General features: G+C 46.9%; 1 protein-coding gene across 4 annotated transcripts in view; it reads right to left on the reverse strand.

Annotated features, from left to right (window-relative positions):
- LOC123770779 (serine/threonine-protein phosphatase 2B catalytic subunit 2) overlaps positions 1 to 15497 on the reverse strand; it is a 213847-nt gene that overhangs the window by 131462 nt on the left and 66888 nt on the right. For 2 of the 4 annotated variants that reach the window (XM_069305921.1, XM_045762930.2), the window contains exon 2: positions 9981 to 10010. The exons of the other annotated variants lie outside the window; for them this stretch is intronic. In XM_069305921.1, coding sequence (XP_069162022.1) covers positions 9981 to 10010 — 30 coding nt within the window. The remainder of the gene's footprint in view (positions 1 to 9980; positions 10011 to 15497) is intronic. 4 annotated transcript variants of the gene reach the window in all.

Consider the following 15497-nt stretch of genomic DNA (forward strand, 5'->3'; position numbering starts at 1 on the left):
TGACACTATATCGTCGAACACACGGATGAACAACCCAGCGGGTTTTCTTCCTATAGGGGAGTGTTGTACATGTTGCTATGGCGGTGTGTCCACTCACAAGATGAGTGGCGCTGCCCAATAAACTCGCCCCTCGGGGCAAAATTTAAAATTTAAATTTTGCTGCAATTCCCTATGCAGTCACAATAACTTAAATGAATAACGAGCGAACCAAAACGTGAAATTAAAAGTGACTACGTTTCGGTCCATCCTGGACCCTACATCAATCGTGATAAGGATTGAACACGGACCGACAAAGACTTTCAGGCTCTCAAGTCTGACCTAACCTCTGGCCAGGCTTGGGTAGAAGAACTCCCAGAACCCCATCAAGCAGGTATCCTTCAGTGTTATCTTGAGGTTATCTTTAGATGATTTCGGGGCTTTTTTTTAGTGTCCCCGCGGCCCGGTCCTCGACCAGGCCTCCACCCCAAGGAAACAGCCCGTGACAGCTGACTAACACCCAGGTACCTATTTTACTGCTAGGTAACAGGGGCATAGGGTGAAAGAAACACTGCCCATTGTTTCTCGCCGGCGCCTGGGATCGAACCCAGGATCACAAGTCCAACGTGCTGTCCGCTCGGCCGACCGGCTCCCCGACCGGTGTGGGTTGAGTTGGTAATTCCCTCTGCATGAACTAGCATGAACTTCCCTTGTATAGATAACTTAACTGTAGTAATATTGCAATCAACTATTCTACATTAAAATTAGCAACTGTTGACTAACACCGTCGTATGCATTAAGAACGAACCCATGAAGAAATTGACGAGGGTGAAAATATACAAGGTCCAATCTACACCAATGGCTGTATGGATCCCGGTAACTTGACAGCTGGAACTGCCGACACCAATTATGTCTTTCAAATAGAATACGAGGTAAGGGCCGAGTGAAAGTCGTGCCTTAGACACCAAGTCACATTAACAAGTTACTGCTACGTATTAGCAAGGACTGTAATGGGAGCAGTGTTGTGTACCGACAACGTACCCAGCCAAGTACCTTCTAGTCTGGCCAGGTCGATAGAAAATGTCATCATTACAGTAAACAAATCCTTAACTTTCACGGCTTAAACATTCATTTGATGCATCACGCTATTGTGATTTCTGTGTGTAAACATTACAGTGTTTAATTTTGCACTAACGTGCCGTATTTTTAACGGTATGGCCGATGCAATAAAAATGGGGGGAGGCGGCCCCCCGCCCCTCCTTTTTAAACCTAGCCCCGAGAGGCTAGGTTTAAATGTCATCCTGAAAAAAATTGTGCCAATCTCTTGGCAAGGAGCAATTAGTGTTGGTTACCTGGAACATACCTGGTTAGGGTTTCTGGAGTAGTTCTACTCCCCGATCACGACCTAGGGGTCAGGCTCGACTTGGGATAACTTGGTCCAATAAGGTGTTGCTTGGAGCGGCCCGCAGACCCACATACCACTACAGCCTGGTTGGTCCGGCATTTGATACCGGCTTGATGGGGTTCTGGGAGTTCTTCTAGTCCCCAAGGACCATTTCTTGTAATGGCAAGAATAGTTATGGCATAGCTTTAATAGATGGACCAACTTCCTTCAAATAAGAATTTGATCTCTCAGCCGTCTTGAGAAACTTGCTGCACTGCCAAGGGAGCAGCTTAATACAATATGTTGACCAAACCACACACTAGAAAGTGGAGGGACGACGACGTTTCGGTCCGTCCTGGACCATTTTTAAGTCGATTGTGAGAATGGTCCATTCTCAAGTCACGAATGACTTATCATTCGTCAAGAATATGCAACCCATCCTCCGAACTGACAGTACGTTTTAATACTAAGTGTAATAAGTACAATTAACTGATATACATAGTACATAATTGCACTTATACATAGTACATAATTGCACTTATGGGGCTCTGTACATTTACCTCTCCATTTTTGGAGGACGGGCTGCAACGTAGATGCTTCTTACATGGTTGTCGTGATGCAAACACAGTGTAAGGTCGAACAGCAGAAGCGTAAGCTGAGGCTACCAGGAGGATGTGAAATCAACCAGTTAAGCTGTTTGGAGAAGCGTTTATAGTCTGGTGATGGTGGTGGTAGTGCGACTTGTTGAGCTCGACTGGGAGGGGAACCGAGGGTAGGGGAGGGTAGGGAAGGGGGTGGAGGCAAGGAGCAGCAGAAGGAAAGCAGGTGGCGAGTAAGAGATGAAGGAAAGGGAGGTTTGTAAGGGGTTAAAAATGTGTCAGGAGAGATCAATGGTTTTGTAAATAAATAGCGCGTGAAGGTGGTTTATATATTGGAACGAGGTGCAATATGGATGATTGAGGTTATATTATTAGCAGGGTTTGTTTTGAGATGCACTGGGCTGTTTCTAGTTGGAGATCAGAGGGGAGTGTGTGGCCCTGCAACCCGTTCTCGCACTTTCGTATAGTCAATATTGACTTATTAAATACGTGCATATGTGACATACTAATTTATTGTGAATATTTTAGTTTACCTTAGAGCTTCATAGAAAACACCAACCTTACCTAACCTTCTTAGTATGTTTAGATAAGCATCTTATGGCTTTGTAATTACAATTATTACTTAACCTATTATAGGTATAGGTTAAGTAATAATTGTAATTACGAAGCAATAAAATGCTTAAACATACTAAGAAGGTTAGGTAAGGTTGGTGTTTACTATGAAGCTTTTCAAGGTAAGCTAAAATATTCACAATAAATTAGTATGTCACATATGCACTTATTTAATAAGTCAATACTGACTAAGAAAGTGCGAGAACGGTTGGGCCGTGAACAGGTAGGAGACGTACAGGTGACCCCTGATCCTACAGGTGCCACGGACGGACGGACGGACGGACAGCTGCACTATACAGGGACAAAGACGGATAGATACAGAATAATATAACCACATCCACAAGACAGCCAGTGTTATAAGCTACCATACCTTAAGGTGCTTCCGGGGCTTAGCGTTCCCGCGGCCCGGTCGTCGACCAGACCTCCTGGTTGCTGGACTGATCAACCAGCTTAACAAAAACAGGAAAAACTACCTACCCCGTTTAATTTATAATGCCACCCCTACCCTATATTCTCCCTACCCTAAGGGAGTAGGGAGTTGCCCGTCCTCCTAACGTTTCCCAACGTCAAGAAACAGTCGTACTAAAATCCCCTCTCTTAACCTACCAGAGGCCATAAAACAGAAAACGGGACAGTATATCAATTTCGCGACCCACTACCATCTTCTAGTAGGACGATTTTTGACCTTGGAGTATACGTCAAAATGCGACGTTCTATTAGGAGATCGGATTGCTCCCCCCCCCAGTTTACACAGTTTATACACAGCCTCCCACACAGGGCCCCCATACGGGCTCACCATAGCCCGTGCTACTTCGGAACTTTTATTTACAGCTGAATCTAAACAAACAACAACAGGCTCCTGTCTACTGCAGTTACCCCCCCCCTCCCACCCCTGCCTCCACACCAAATGCTGCTCCCCACCACCCCCCTCCCCTCCCCTCCCCTCTGCTCCCCTCCCATCCCCTCTGCTCCCCCCAACTCCCCTCCCCTCTGCTTCCCCCAACTCCCCTCCCCTCTGCTTCCCCCAACTCCCCTCCCCTCTGCTTCCCCCAACTCCCCTCCCCTCTGCTTCCCCCAACTCCCCTCCCCTCTGCTTCCCCCAACTCCCCTCCCCTCTGCTTCCCCCAACTCCCCTCCCCTCTGCTTCCCCCAACTCCCCTCCCCTCTGCTTCCCCCAACTCCCCTCCCCTCTGCTCCCCCCAACTCCCCTCCCCTCTGCTCCCCCCAACTCCCCTCCCCTCTGCTCTGCTCCCCCCCAACTCCCCTCCCCTCTGCTCCCCCACCCCTACGCCCCCTCCCCTCTGCTCCCCCCACCCCTACGCCCCTCCCCTCTGCTCCCTCCCAACTCCCCTCCCCTCTGCTTCCCCCCCCCACCCCATCATTTCACCAGAGCCACCCTTCACCAAGTACCCCCAACTTCTTGCTTTCAAATCATCTCTTCATTGCATCCACTCTTCTACAACTCTGCCCCCCCCCCCCACCATCCCCCCAGACGCGCGCAACAATCCCACTCCCCCCCCCACCCTACCTTTCTACCCCTGCAACACTGATCCTGGGGACCAGATTCACGAAGCAGTTACGCAGGTACTTACGAACCTGTACATCTTTCCTCAATCTTTAGCAGCTTTGTTTACAATTATTTAACACTTCAATGAGCTCCGAAGCACCAGGAGGCTGTTATAACAATAACAACAGTTGATTGGTAAGTTTCCATGCTTGTAAACCGTTTAATAAATATAACCAAAGCCGTCAAAGATTGAGGAAAGATGTACACGTTCGTAAGTACTTGCGTAACTGCTTCGTGAATCTGGCCCCTGGCTCCCAGCACTGCCCTATTAGCCTGGTAACCCTCCCTCAGTGTTACCAACTCCTCCACCCCAAGCCCCATCTCCCTCACCCTCTCCCACATTAACACAGCCGTAAGTGTATGGTTTCAGAGCATTAAAATCTCGTACACTAAGAGCAGATGGAGCAACATAACGTAAGAGCCGAGAGAAATTACTGAAGATGAAACCTGACAGCAACAGCAGAAAATGCTAAATGCAATGACTACAATGTAGTCATTGCAGTTAGTGTAGTCATGTAGGTTGGGCCCACTAAGTGTTGCTTGTTTCTGTTTTACTTGGGCGAAATACGAGTATTTTTTATAACGACGGCCAAATAGGTAGGGCCTCCGTGGACAATTCAATACAGTGCAGGCGAGGAGTCACAATAACGTGGCTAAAATATGTTGACCAGACCACACACTATTAGGTGAAGGGACGACGACGTTTCGGTCCATCCTGGACCACTCACAATCGACTTGAGAATGGTCCAGGACGAACCGAAACGTCGTCGTCCCTTCACCTTCTAGAGTGTGGTCTGGTCAACACAGGTGCGTTATGCCACCGTATAAACACGCCCTCCTGCTCCACTTCCCAACCAAGGTCTAGCCAATTCATTGCCAACTATAATAAAAACATACTTGCCTTCACACCACTTGCAAGAGTAAAATATAGCCTAACACATTGATATCTTAATGTGTAAAACCTGCAGGGGCCTGACAGCCGAGTGGACAGCGACCAAGATTCGTAGTGCTAGGATCCGGGGATCGATCCCCGGCGGCGGCGGAAACAAATGGGCAGTTTCTTTCACCCTAATGCACCTGTTCACCTACCAGTAAATCGGTACCTGGGACAGACAACTGCTACGGGCTGCTGCTTTGTGGGGGGGAAAACGGTGATTGACAGTTGAGAGGCGGGCCTAAGAGCCAGATCTCAACCCTGAAATTAGGCTTATCTAATCCCCCCCCCCCGACACCTCAGGTCAGCCCGGGGGGGGAGGACACCTATCTACTGGTCGGGGTAAGTGTATCAGTAATACGCGCTCAACCGTTTCTGTCCCGCCCGAGGATCGAACCCAGGCTCCTAGATTGTGAGTCCAGGGCGTAGACTATTGCACCATAGCCCAGGAACAGGTCAACTTTCCACAGGTTAGTCCCATGGAAGACAAGTTTACCCAACCACACACCGAACTGGCAGAGTCTAACGACATTGGACGAGATGTCGCATCTCGTTACATGTTCCCCCTCACCTTGAGAGAGTGAGTTCCAGGTCGACGACGACGATAAAGAATATGAACGTCGAACGTCTCGATACCATCTGATGGGTAGGGTGCCGCCCACCTATCACTCATTCTCCCTCACTGCTCCTGCAAATGTCACTCAGGCACTGGTGAGGTTCCCAGCACCATCTACCACCGCTACCATCTGCCTATCCTCCACTGCAAGCAACCAAGCAAGGAAGAGCCCAGGAAGAGACTAGGAAACAAGGAAGGAAGTAATAAATCCCCAAGAGCCGTGATGAGGGTGCGAACTTACGAAGCAAGGAAGAGACTAGGAAACTTGAGTGATAGGAGAGTGAAGGCAAGAGGGGAGCCACCACCACCACTACTGACAGCAGCAGCAGCAGCAGCAGCAGGAGCGCCTCTCTTGACACTGGCGGGTGATAAGGGCGCCCCTCAGGCCTGCTGCATGTTACCTTCTCTCCGGCCGCGCCTTCACAACTCCCCCCCCCCACCCCACACTCCCACCCCTATCACCTACTGGGTCAACTCCCCCCACTCTCCCATCGGTCGGGTGCTTCCTTCCCCTCCCTCCCCTGGGTGTACTCTCCGCCTGCCCATTCTCCCCATGTAGCTGTGAAACCTCCCACAGCTGGTGGCCCAAGAGCCTCTATTTACTAGATGAAAACCCGGCCCCACAGCACTTAATTCCCACTTGAAATACTGACCAGAAATCTCCCCCCTAATAACTGCATAAAAAAATTGTGTGTATATCAGTAAATAAAATAAATCGCCTTCATGTATTGGAAGCCTCGGGGAGTGTATATGTATATGCAACACAGTATTCATCTATACACGCCCATATATAGTGAAATATATGTGGAAAAACCTCACACACTCACAGCTCCCTGACAAGAGAGCAAGCTTAGCTTAGCTGCCAACACCCACACATCGTGTCAGCAAGGCGGACAGCCCGCCAGCTTTCATACCTCTCACTGTATTCCCCATTCCAAAACTTCCCTTCACCTGTACCTCACCATCCTCTTTACTAACCCCCCCCCCACCAGCCCCCTTCCCATGAACAGGTGCACAGTCCCCCCCCCCACAATCTCCAAGCCTCCCCCCCACGTCGGAAATTGAAGTCTTTACCTGCCATCAATCAATGCATCGATTTTCAATTGGATGCAGCGGCTAGGTAGGTAGTCCAGATTCTGAAGTTCAAGTGAGAAAGATCGAGCCAAAATTCAAACCTTCCTCCCTCCCTCTCTTCCTTCCTATTCTCTAAACACCTCAAATTGTGACACCTGTAAATAATCTTCTAATTAAAATCCCCCAGCGACCTTAAATTTAGTTTACAATCGAGATCTGTCAATATAAGCATTTTAAATAGTCCTAAAAAATTAAAATGCCACACTCCTTTCTCTACACGAATGGGTATATCGTGCAAAATAAATTTGTAAAGAATGGCATAAATATTCTGTAAACACTTTATAGGACGTTATAGTGCTTATTAAAGTTGGGGCGCCCCCCCCCCCCACTCCAAAGTCGCCAGCTCGCATGCTTGAACACTTAAAATAACGAATAGTTTACATTCGTTATTAAAACAGAACATAACATGTTCTGTTTTACACCAAATTAATCACATTTTACATTTTGATATACACCAAATCACATTTTTAAAAATTGCTGTTTTTAGTGTTCTATTTTGTGTTGTGAATTTGAAACTTTATTAATCAAGATATTTTTACTCATTTACATAATTCGTTCATATTCTAACCGTACTCTTCGTCTTGGTATATTGAAATTATTGACTTTAAGAATGAAGAAAGAAATTATGACTTTCAAATCTCACTTCATAAGGTTTCTAATTCCTTGAATTAAGTCATTCTTATCTATACGCATGCTTCTAAATCTATGTCCATTCCACAGTATGGTGACCAAAGATGTATCTACTCCGAGATAAGTAGTAGACCCAAAACAATCTATCACCATTGATATGCTTCAGTCGTTCAGTATACTCTAACATGGACCTTTGGTGCCTCATTGGAGAGGGGGAGAGGGGAGAGTTGCCCAGCAGCTGGAAGACGGCACATCGGATACCAATATACAAGAAGGCGAGGAGTCTCAATAACGTGGCTAAAGTATGCTGACCAGACCACACACTGGAAGGTGAAGGGACGACGACGTTTCAGTCCGTCCTGGACCATTCTCACAATCGACTTGAGAATGGTCCAGGACGGACCGAAACGTCGTCGTCCCTTCACCTTCTAGTGTGTGATCTAGTCAACAATATACAAGAATGAAGACAGGCAGGAGGGACTGAAATACAAACTTGCCGTGTAACAAACATACTCTGCAAAAAAATAGATAGAATATTATTTGAAAAAAAAGCACAAACCCAGCATTAGGAATATAACATTTAGAAAAAGAAGCTGGTGTTGTACGACAAACTGGTGACAATACGTGAAGAAGGTGAAGAGCAAGGGAACAAAGAATAACAAAGATAGAGAGAGAGCCAGCAAGCACAGCAAGATCTGTGGCACGCCAGCCACTGATCATCTCCCTTCTCCCCATTCTCCCCCCAACAAGGTGTTGGTCACCTTGTGCTGGGAGATGGGGTAGAGATGGGGTGGTGAAAGGCAGCAGGCCGGCGGTGGTGTTGTGAAACACTCAATGCAGGAGCAAGAAGGAGGCTGGAAAGAGGATGGTGGAATGAAGACGCCATCATTATATTAGCAGATAACCCGAAGCTGGTAAAGATGAAGACGGAGCTACAAGCAGTGAAGAAAAAGGGGGGTCACCCCCAACCCCCCCACTAGGATACCGTCTCCCAAGTGTGACCCGGACGACGTGCCATTCCCAGGGCGTCACCCTGAGGGTCAGATCGATCACCCTCGGCCCCGGTGCTGCTGCTGAGACGCAGGAAGAGCAGAGGGGAGGTGAAGATGGTGTGACGTGAGGCAAGAGACAAGTGAGAACGGAAGGGAAACTGGGAAATGGCAGGGTGATGGGGGGGGGGGGGGGGGCAAAGGCAGGAAATGTCACATGGAAGATTGGACTCACGTGGCAGGGGGGGGGGGGGGAAGATAGCAGCGTGACACACTACTACAACAAGTGCCTGACCAACCGTGCTGTAGTGATCTGCACAACAAGTACCGTGCGGACAGCTCCACTCAACAGTCTGTCGGATCCAGTTATCGCAAGTCAAAGCCGGACTTGGGGAGTAGAACAACTCCCAGAACCCACTCCAGGTATGGTGTAGGAAGGTGAGGGGGGGGGGGGAAGTATACATGAGGGCGGGGGGAGGGTGTTCACATTTATCCAGGTAAGGGGTATTCCTTGCCGGAATAGCATACTCTCGCACTGGCCTCTGTAAATAATACATACTATTTAATAAATAACAACTTTACCATTTTAAAAATGGTAAATATAAATTTCCTAAACAGTAATAGTTCACTATTAAACAGTAAAGTAAATAATGGATACTGTATACTACTTACAGGAGGCCAGTATGTATACTCAAGACTATAACCACGAGCCGGTCGGCAGAGCGGACAGCACGCTGGTCTTGGGATCCTGTGGTCCCGGGTTCTATCCCGGGCGCCGGCAAGAAACAATGGGCAGAGTTTCTTTCACCCTGATGCCCCTGTTACCTAGCAGTAAATAGGTACCTGGGAGTTAGTCAGCTGTCAAGGGGCTGCTTCCTGGGGGTGGAGGCCTGGTCGAGGACCGGGCCGCGGGGACACTAAGCCCCGAAATCAAGATAACCCAGTGTATAAATGTTGTTCTAATGGGCGGCAGTTTGGCCATCTCTCCACCTGGACCACACTAACGAGCCTGGTATTATAATTACGCTACATCTTTCTCCAAGCTTCAGCCACATCTTTCTCATCCCACTGTTTATCATTCCCTTTCTCTGCCTCATTACCTCTTGTTGCGGGTGAAAAAAAATACTTTTTTATCACTGAAGACACGGAAGAAAACATCATCCCAGGGTAAGATTTTTGTCTAATGGTTAGGGAAAACACGTGAATAAGGGAGGGAGGACACACATGCAAAAGGGAGAGAGGAAACGCTTGCAAAAGGGAAGGAGAAAACACATGCAAAAGGGAAGGAGAAAACACATACTAAAGGGAAGGAGAAAACACATGCAAAAGGGAAGGAGAAAACACATGCAAAAGGGAAGGAGAAAACACATGCAAAAGGGAAGGAGAAAACACATGCAAAAGGGAAGGAGAAAACACATGCAAAAGGGAAGGAGGAAACACGCGCAAAAGGGAGGGAGGACCCAAGCGCGCGCAGATAAAAACGACATTTGAGACAAAAAACAAAACATACCCGGGAAGCGCCACCGCTCCTCTACTTACTTTTGATGGGGCGACCGTTGGGAGCCTCGCCTTCAAAAAAAAGAGAAAGAAAGTTGGCATAAGAAACATGACACAGCTATCAACAAGTCTTGACAACCTACAACACAATATCTGACTAGCTAGCCCCTTGTCACTATGGTATTGACACGTTCAAGAATTATTTGACTTCAGCCACACACAAAAATATGGGTATAAATGGACATTACATGATTACGAAGTTTAAATTTAAACTGCGCTAGGCTGTTGCCGACTTGTTTGTCTTCGATACTTGAGCACAGAGACAAAACCGAAGCCTACTTTCACCCTGATGTAAGTTGGTATAGAACTTGTACCAGCTCCATCTTTATGTTCTACGGTGTGTTCACAACTTGGCCGACTTCGCTTCTTTGTAAGGCACTGCTGCTGCTGCTGCTGCTGCTGCTGCTGCTGCTACTGCTGCTGCTGCTACTGCTGCTGCTGCTGCTGTATGATTATGTAAAAATGTATGTATGAAAAATGTATGATTATGTAAAAATCCACTTTCTGTTGTGCACTGCCACAAAAGGACACGGATGGGTTCATAAGAGATGCAGCATAAAAATAATATAAAAATCGTTTTTCATTCTTTAAAATGGACAAGCAAATTTTGGATAAATTGTTAGGACGTCGTCCAGGACACCCGAGTCAATGAAAGTTATTTATTTATTTATTTTATTTATATATATACAAGAAGGTACATTGGGATTGTGAGGATACATAGCATAGTAATTACATTCTTGTAAAGCCACTAGTACGCGCAGCGTTTCGGGCAGAAGTTGGTGGTACAGCAGGCCAGGCCAGGCCAGGCCAGGTTAGGTTAGGTTAATACAGACGATACTGCACACTCCTCTCACACTCCAAGACTACATCTTTAACCTTGCAGCTGCTGGCTCCGGCACCACAATCTACATATTACACATACCTCCACTCCATGAGAACAGTATGCAACAGCCACATTAGTAACGGGTGGAGGATACTCTGCTATTTACAAACATGAATGCATAAAAATGTACCCCAAGGGATCAAAGGTAAGTAACACAAAGCCTACGTGGCTCGCATCAAGCACCTTTTCATGCATACTCTGTTTCACCAGTGGAAGCCACATAGAGGTCCTCTCTCTCTCTGTCCCTATTCCGTAAATTATTAAACAAAAGACATTTCATACGCTATCAAGTGGATTTGTAAATCAGGTTGCCAGCAAACATTGATGAAATAATTGCTTGATATTGCTTTTGTTTAATAGAACAATGGTCTCTCTAAACCCCCATGCTTCTTTCCGGTCAATTATTCAGGTGAAAGGTCAGACTCGGAGGTCGGAACAGGATGGCCAAGCCCATCTATTGCATTTTTCAATCACGGTAGTCTAGTTTTTAACCCCCCCTCTCTCTCTCTCTCTCTCTCTCTCTCTCTCTATATATATATCTCTCTATATCTCTCTCTCTCTCTATATCTCTCTCTCTATATATATATATATATCTCTCTCTATATATATATATCTCTCTCTCTATATATCTCTCTCTCTCTCTCTATATCTCTCTCTCTCTCTCTCTCTCCCTCCTTCCTTCCCAGAATTCACGCCAGTTACCTTGAGTTTCATGTATCTGGTTTTTACCTGAAGAGGGTCTCTAGAGTTCTACTCCCAGAGCCCGGCCTGAGGCCAGGCTAGACTTGTGATAACTTGGTCCAACAGGCTATTGCTTGAAGCTTCCCGTAGGTCCACATATCCACAACATCCTGGTTGGTCCGGTACTTCTTGCAAGAACTTACTAGTCTGTTTAGGGAAAACACTGACTGGGGACTAATCTTTCTAATCTTTACCTATTCACCCAGCAGGGATTAGGGACCTGGGTGTAAACCCATTGATGGATCGTGTTCCAAGAAAAACAACTTGCCGGATAAGGCAGGCATTTCCAACCATTCTATCAACTGGCCACGAGTGGTGGCAGAGGGACATGTCGAGGCCTGAACCACGTAGCCGACAGAAAGCAATACTTTTCCAGTTTGTTCACTGTGTTAATTGCAATCAATGGCTATATTAGACTGTGACGAAAATAAGTAGAGGCAAATCAAATTAAAAATACAATTATGCCTCTTTCCTTCCCGTTCAGAGCGAGATTATGAAATACTTTCCACTTGTTCATCAGTTCAACTAAGTGTTATACATTATGAGCAGTGATATTAGGCATGGCTGAAACAAATCCCCCCCCCCGCACGCACGTACACGCACACGCACACACACAAACACACACCCACACACACACACACACACACACACACACACACACACACACACACACAGGTAAGACCAATCCTGGAGTATGCGGCCCCAGCATGGAGCCCGTACCTTGTCAAGCACAAGACGAAGCTGGAAAAAGTCCAAAGGTATGCTACTAGACTAGTCCCAGAACTAAGAGGCATGAGTTATGAGGAAAGGCTGCGGGAAATGCACCTCACGACACTGGAAGACAGAAGAGTAAGGGGGGACATGATCACAACCTACAAAATCCTCAGGGGAATCGACCGGGTAAACAAGGATGAACTATTCAACACTGGTGGGACGCGAACAAGGGGACACAGGTGGAAGCTGAGTACCCAAATGAGCCACAGAGACGTTAGAAAGAACTTTTTCAGTGTCAGAGTAGTTAGTAAATGGAATGCATTAGGAAGTGATGTGGTGGAGGCTGACTCCATACACAGTTTCAAATGTAGATATGATAGAGCCCAGTAGGCTCAGGAATCTGTACACCAGTTGATTGACGGTTGAGAGGCGGGACCAAAGAGACAGAGCTCAACCCCCGCAAGCACAATTAGGTGAGTACACACACACACACACACACACACACACACACACACACACACACACACACACACACACACACACACACACACACACACACACACACACACACACACACACACACACACACACGAAAAAAGTAAAACTTCGATCCTTCTCCGGATGATTATCGAACTGAAAGTGAGAAACCGGCTTTTGGATTCGCACCTCTCGACTCGAGTAATGATACTGGATGCCCCCCACACGTTACTCTCTCTATTGATGTGTTGGTTTACTGTTTATTTGGTCAAGTCGCGTTACATTTTGTTTGTGTCGCTGGAGAAGTTGGCAGAGGTGGGAGCACCACAAGCAGGCCAGCGCCTCGCCCAGGGGCTGCTACCATAAACAGAACCAATGCCAAGATCATCGAGGTGAAGGACAGGCTGTTGGATCGCGAATACAAGACTGCTGCGATAAAGCCTTCCAAGTGGGGAAGTATACCTGCTTGATGGGGGATACCTGCTGGATACCTCATTATTGGGGTTCTGGGAGTTCTTCTCCCCACGCCCGGCCCGAGACCAGGCTGGATTTGGGATAACTTGCTCCAACAGGCTGTTGCTTAGCCCGAAGGCCCACATATCCAATCGTTTCCATTTTCCAATCGGCCCAAATATCCAACCATTTTCAAGACAATCGACTTGAGAATGGTCCAGGACGGACCGAAACGTCGTCGTCGTCCCTTCACCTTCTAGTGTGTGGTCTGGTCAACTTACTTTAGCCACGTTATTGTGACTCATCGCCTGCATATCCAATACATTTTCAACAAGGTGGAGAAGGCACTTAACGCACCAGTGCAGACTTATTCCGTCACTATTGTTAATGATGCGACCCCGACAGCTTTGGAGAGAGAGACTCCATGAGCCACTACTACCACCTCCAAAGTGTTGGGCTCTGTACGTATGGCTGGGACCTTTCACACCTCCTCTTTACCACACTCCATGGACCTTTCTCCTACAAAACATCACACACAAAAAAAGGCAGATGAAGTGAACCACCTCGGGTGTCGCGGGTCCGTCCTGTTCTGTGGCCGCACTTTCTCCACCCCACAATCTCTCCAGCACTCTTGCTTCACTTCTACCTCTTTCTCCCCATTTTCCCATCCCATTACCTCCCCTCCCCCACCACCATTTTCCACCCGTCCACAACTCAACTTTCATCCACCCTTCCTTCCCCTGTACTAACCTTCACCCTCCCCAACACACTTTTGCTTGTGTACACACATCTTGTACTCGCCCAACACCCTCATTCTCTAATGCCACGTGTCGACCAGTGCACACGATGCCTCGTAACAGCTCAACCTTCTCGACCGTCCAGTAACAATACACAAACATCTTCTCTTAATTAACCTTCCCGCTCGCTTCCCACAACATTAAGATTTAAAACCGTCTCCTGTCTGGTGTAGACGTCTGGTTCCAGCACCTCCCTCATCACAATCGACTTGAGAATGGTCCAGGACGGACCGAAACATCGTCGTCCCTTCACCTTCTAGTGTGTGGTCTGGTCAACATAGACGGCCAAACTGCTTCGCCTCCACCCCTAATACCACAACCATTACTGCTTAACACCACAAAGGAAATAAAGTAGACTCAACATGGACTGACATCTACATAACCATAGACAACAAGGCATTAGAGCAGGAGACTCCTGCATCTCAGAATTCATAACATGGCCCTATATGCCACGGAACTCAAAACACTTCTGTCATATACACACGTTTTCCGAAAGACCTCGACGAATGCAACCATGTTGACCAGACCACACACTAGAAGTTGAAGGGACGACGACGTTTCGGTCCGTCCTGGACCATTCTCAAGTCGAATGCAACCATGGTGCTATTACACACAAATTAAATTAGATAAATAGAAAGACGGCTCTTCAATTTCCTAGCAAACAGAACCCAAAGAGTAATAGTCATTAAAGTAACATCCGAATCATCCACCGTGAAAAATTTAATCCCCCAAGAGTACTGTGTACTTTTCAGTACTTCAGTCTCGCATCATACAGGGACAAAGGACACAAACCATAGTACCGTATCATCCTCTGAAGATTAACATACTAAGATTTATACGAGTAGACCATATATAGGACACAACAAACCTCCAAAACTTATATAAATCAGGTTTTCCAATACGCCACAGAAACCATCTCTTCTTATCTTGAGATGATTTCGGGTCTTTTTAGTGTCCCCGCGGCCTGGTCCTCGACCAGGCCTCCACCCCCAGGAAGCAGCCCGTGACAGCTGACTAACACCCAGGTACCTATTTTACTGCTAGGTAACAGGGGCATAGGGGGAAAGAAACTCTGCCCATTGCTCAACTTTAGATTGTTTCAGTTACTCTGCTACAGCAAAATCGAAAACCCATATAAAACGCAATCAGAGATAACAGAGATAACATCTCTGTTATCAGTTAACAATCAGAGATAACAGAGATAACAATCAAATCACACAAAACAAAGAACAAGTAACTAAAACGATTTGGGAGTAATCATGTTGGAAGACCTTACTTTAAAAAAAAAAAAAGTAGCCGTCACTAAGAAATGAGACTGGACAATACGAACCTTTCAAACAAGAGATACCAAACCACAAAGTATTTTCATGACAATAGTCCTCTCTAGGGTGGAATATAGAGATAACAGGAACCAGCAACAGGTGTAATATAGAG

This window comes from Procambarus clarkii, chromosome 56, assembly GCF_040958095.1.
Source record: "Procambarus clarkii isolate CNS0578487 chromosome 56, FALCON_Pclarkii_2.0, whole genome shotgun sequence".
In the NCBI taxonomy this organism is placed as follows: Eukaryota; Metazoa; Arthropoda; class Malacostraca; order Decapoda; family Cambaridae; genus Procambarus; species Procambarus clarkii.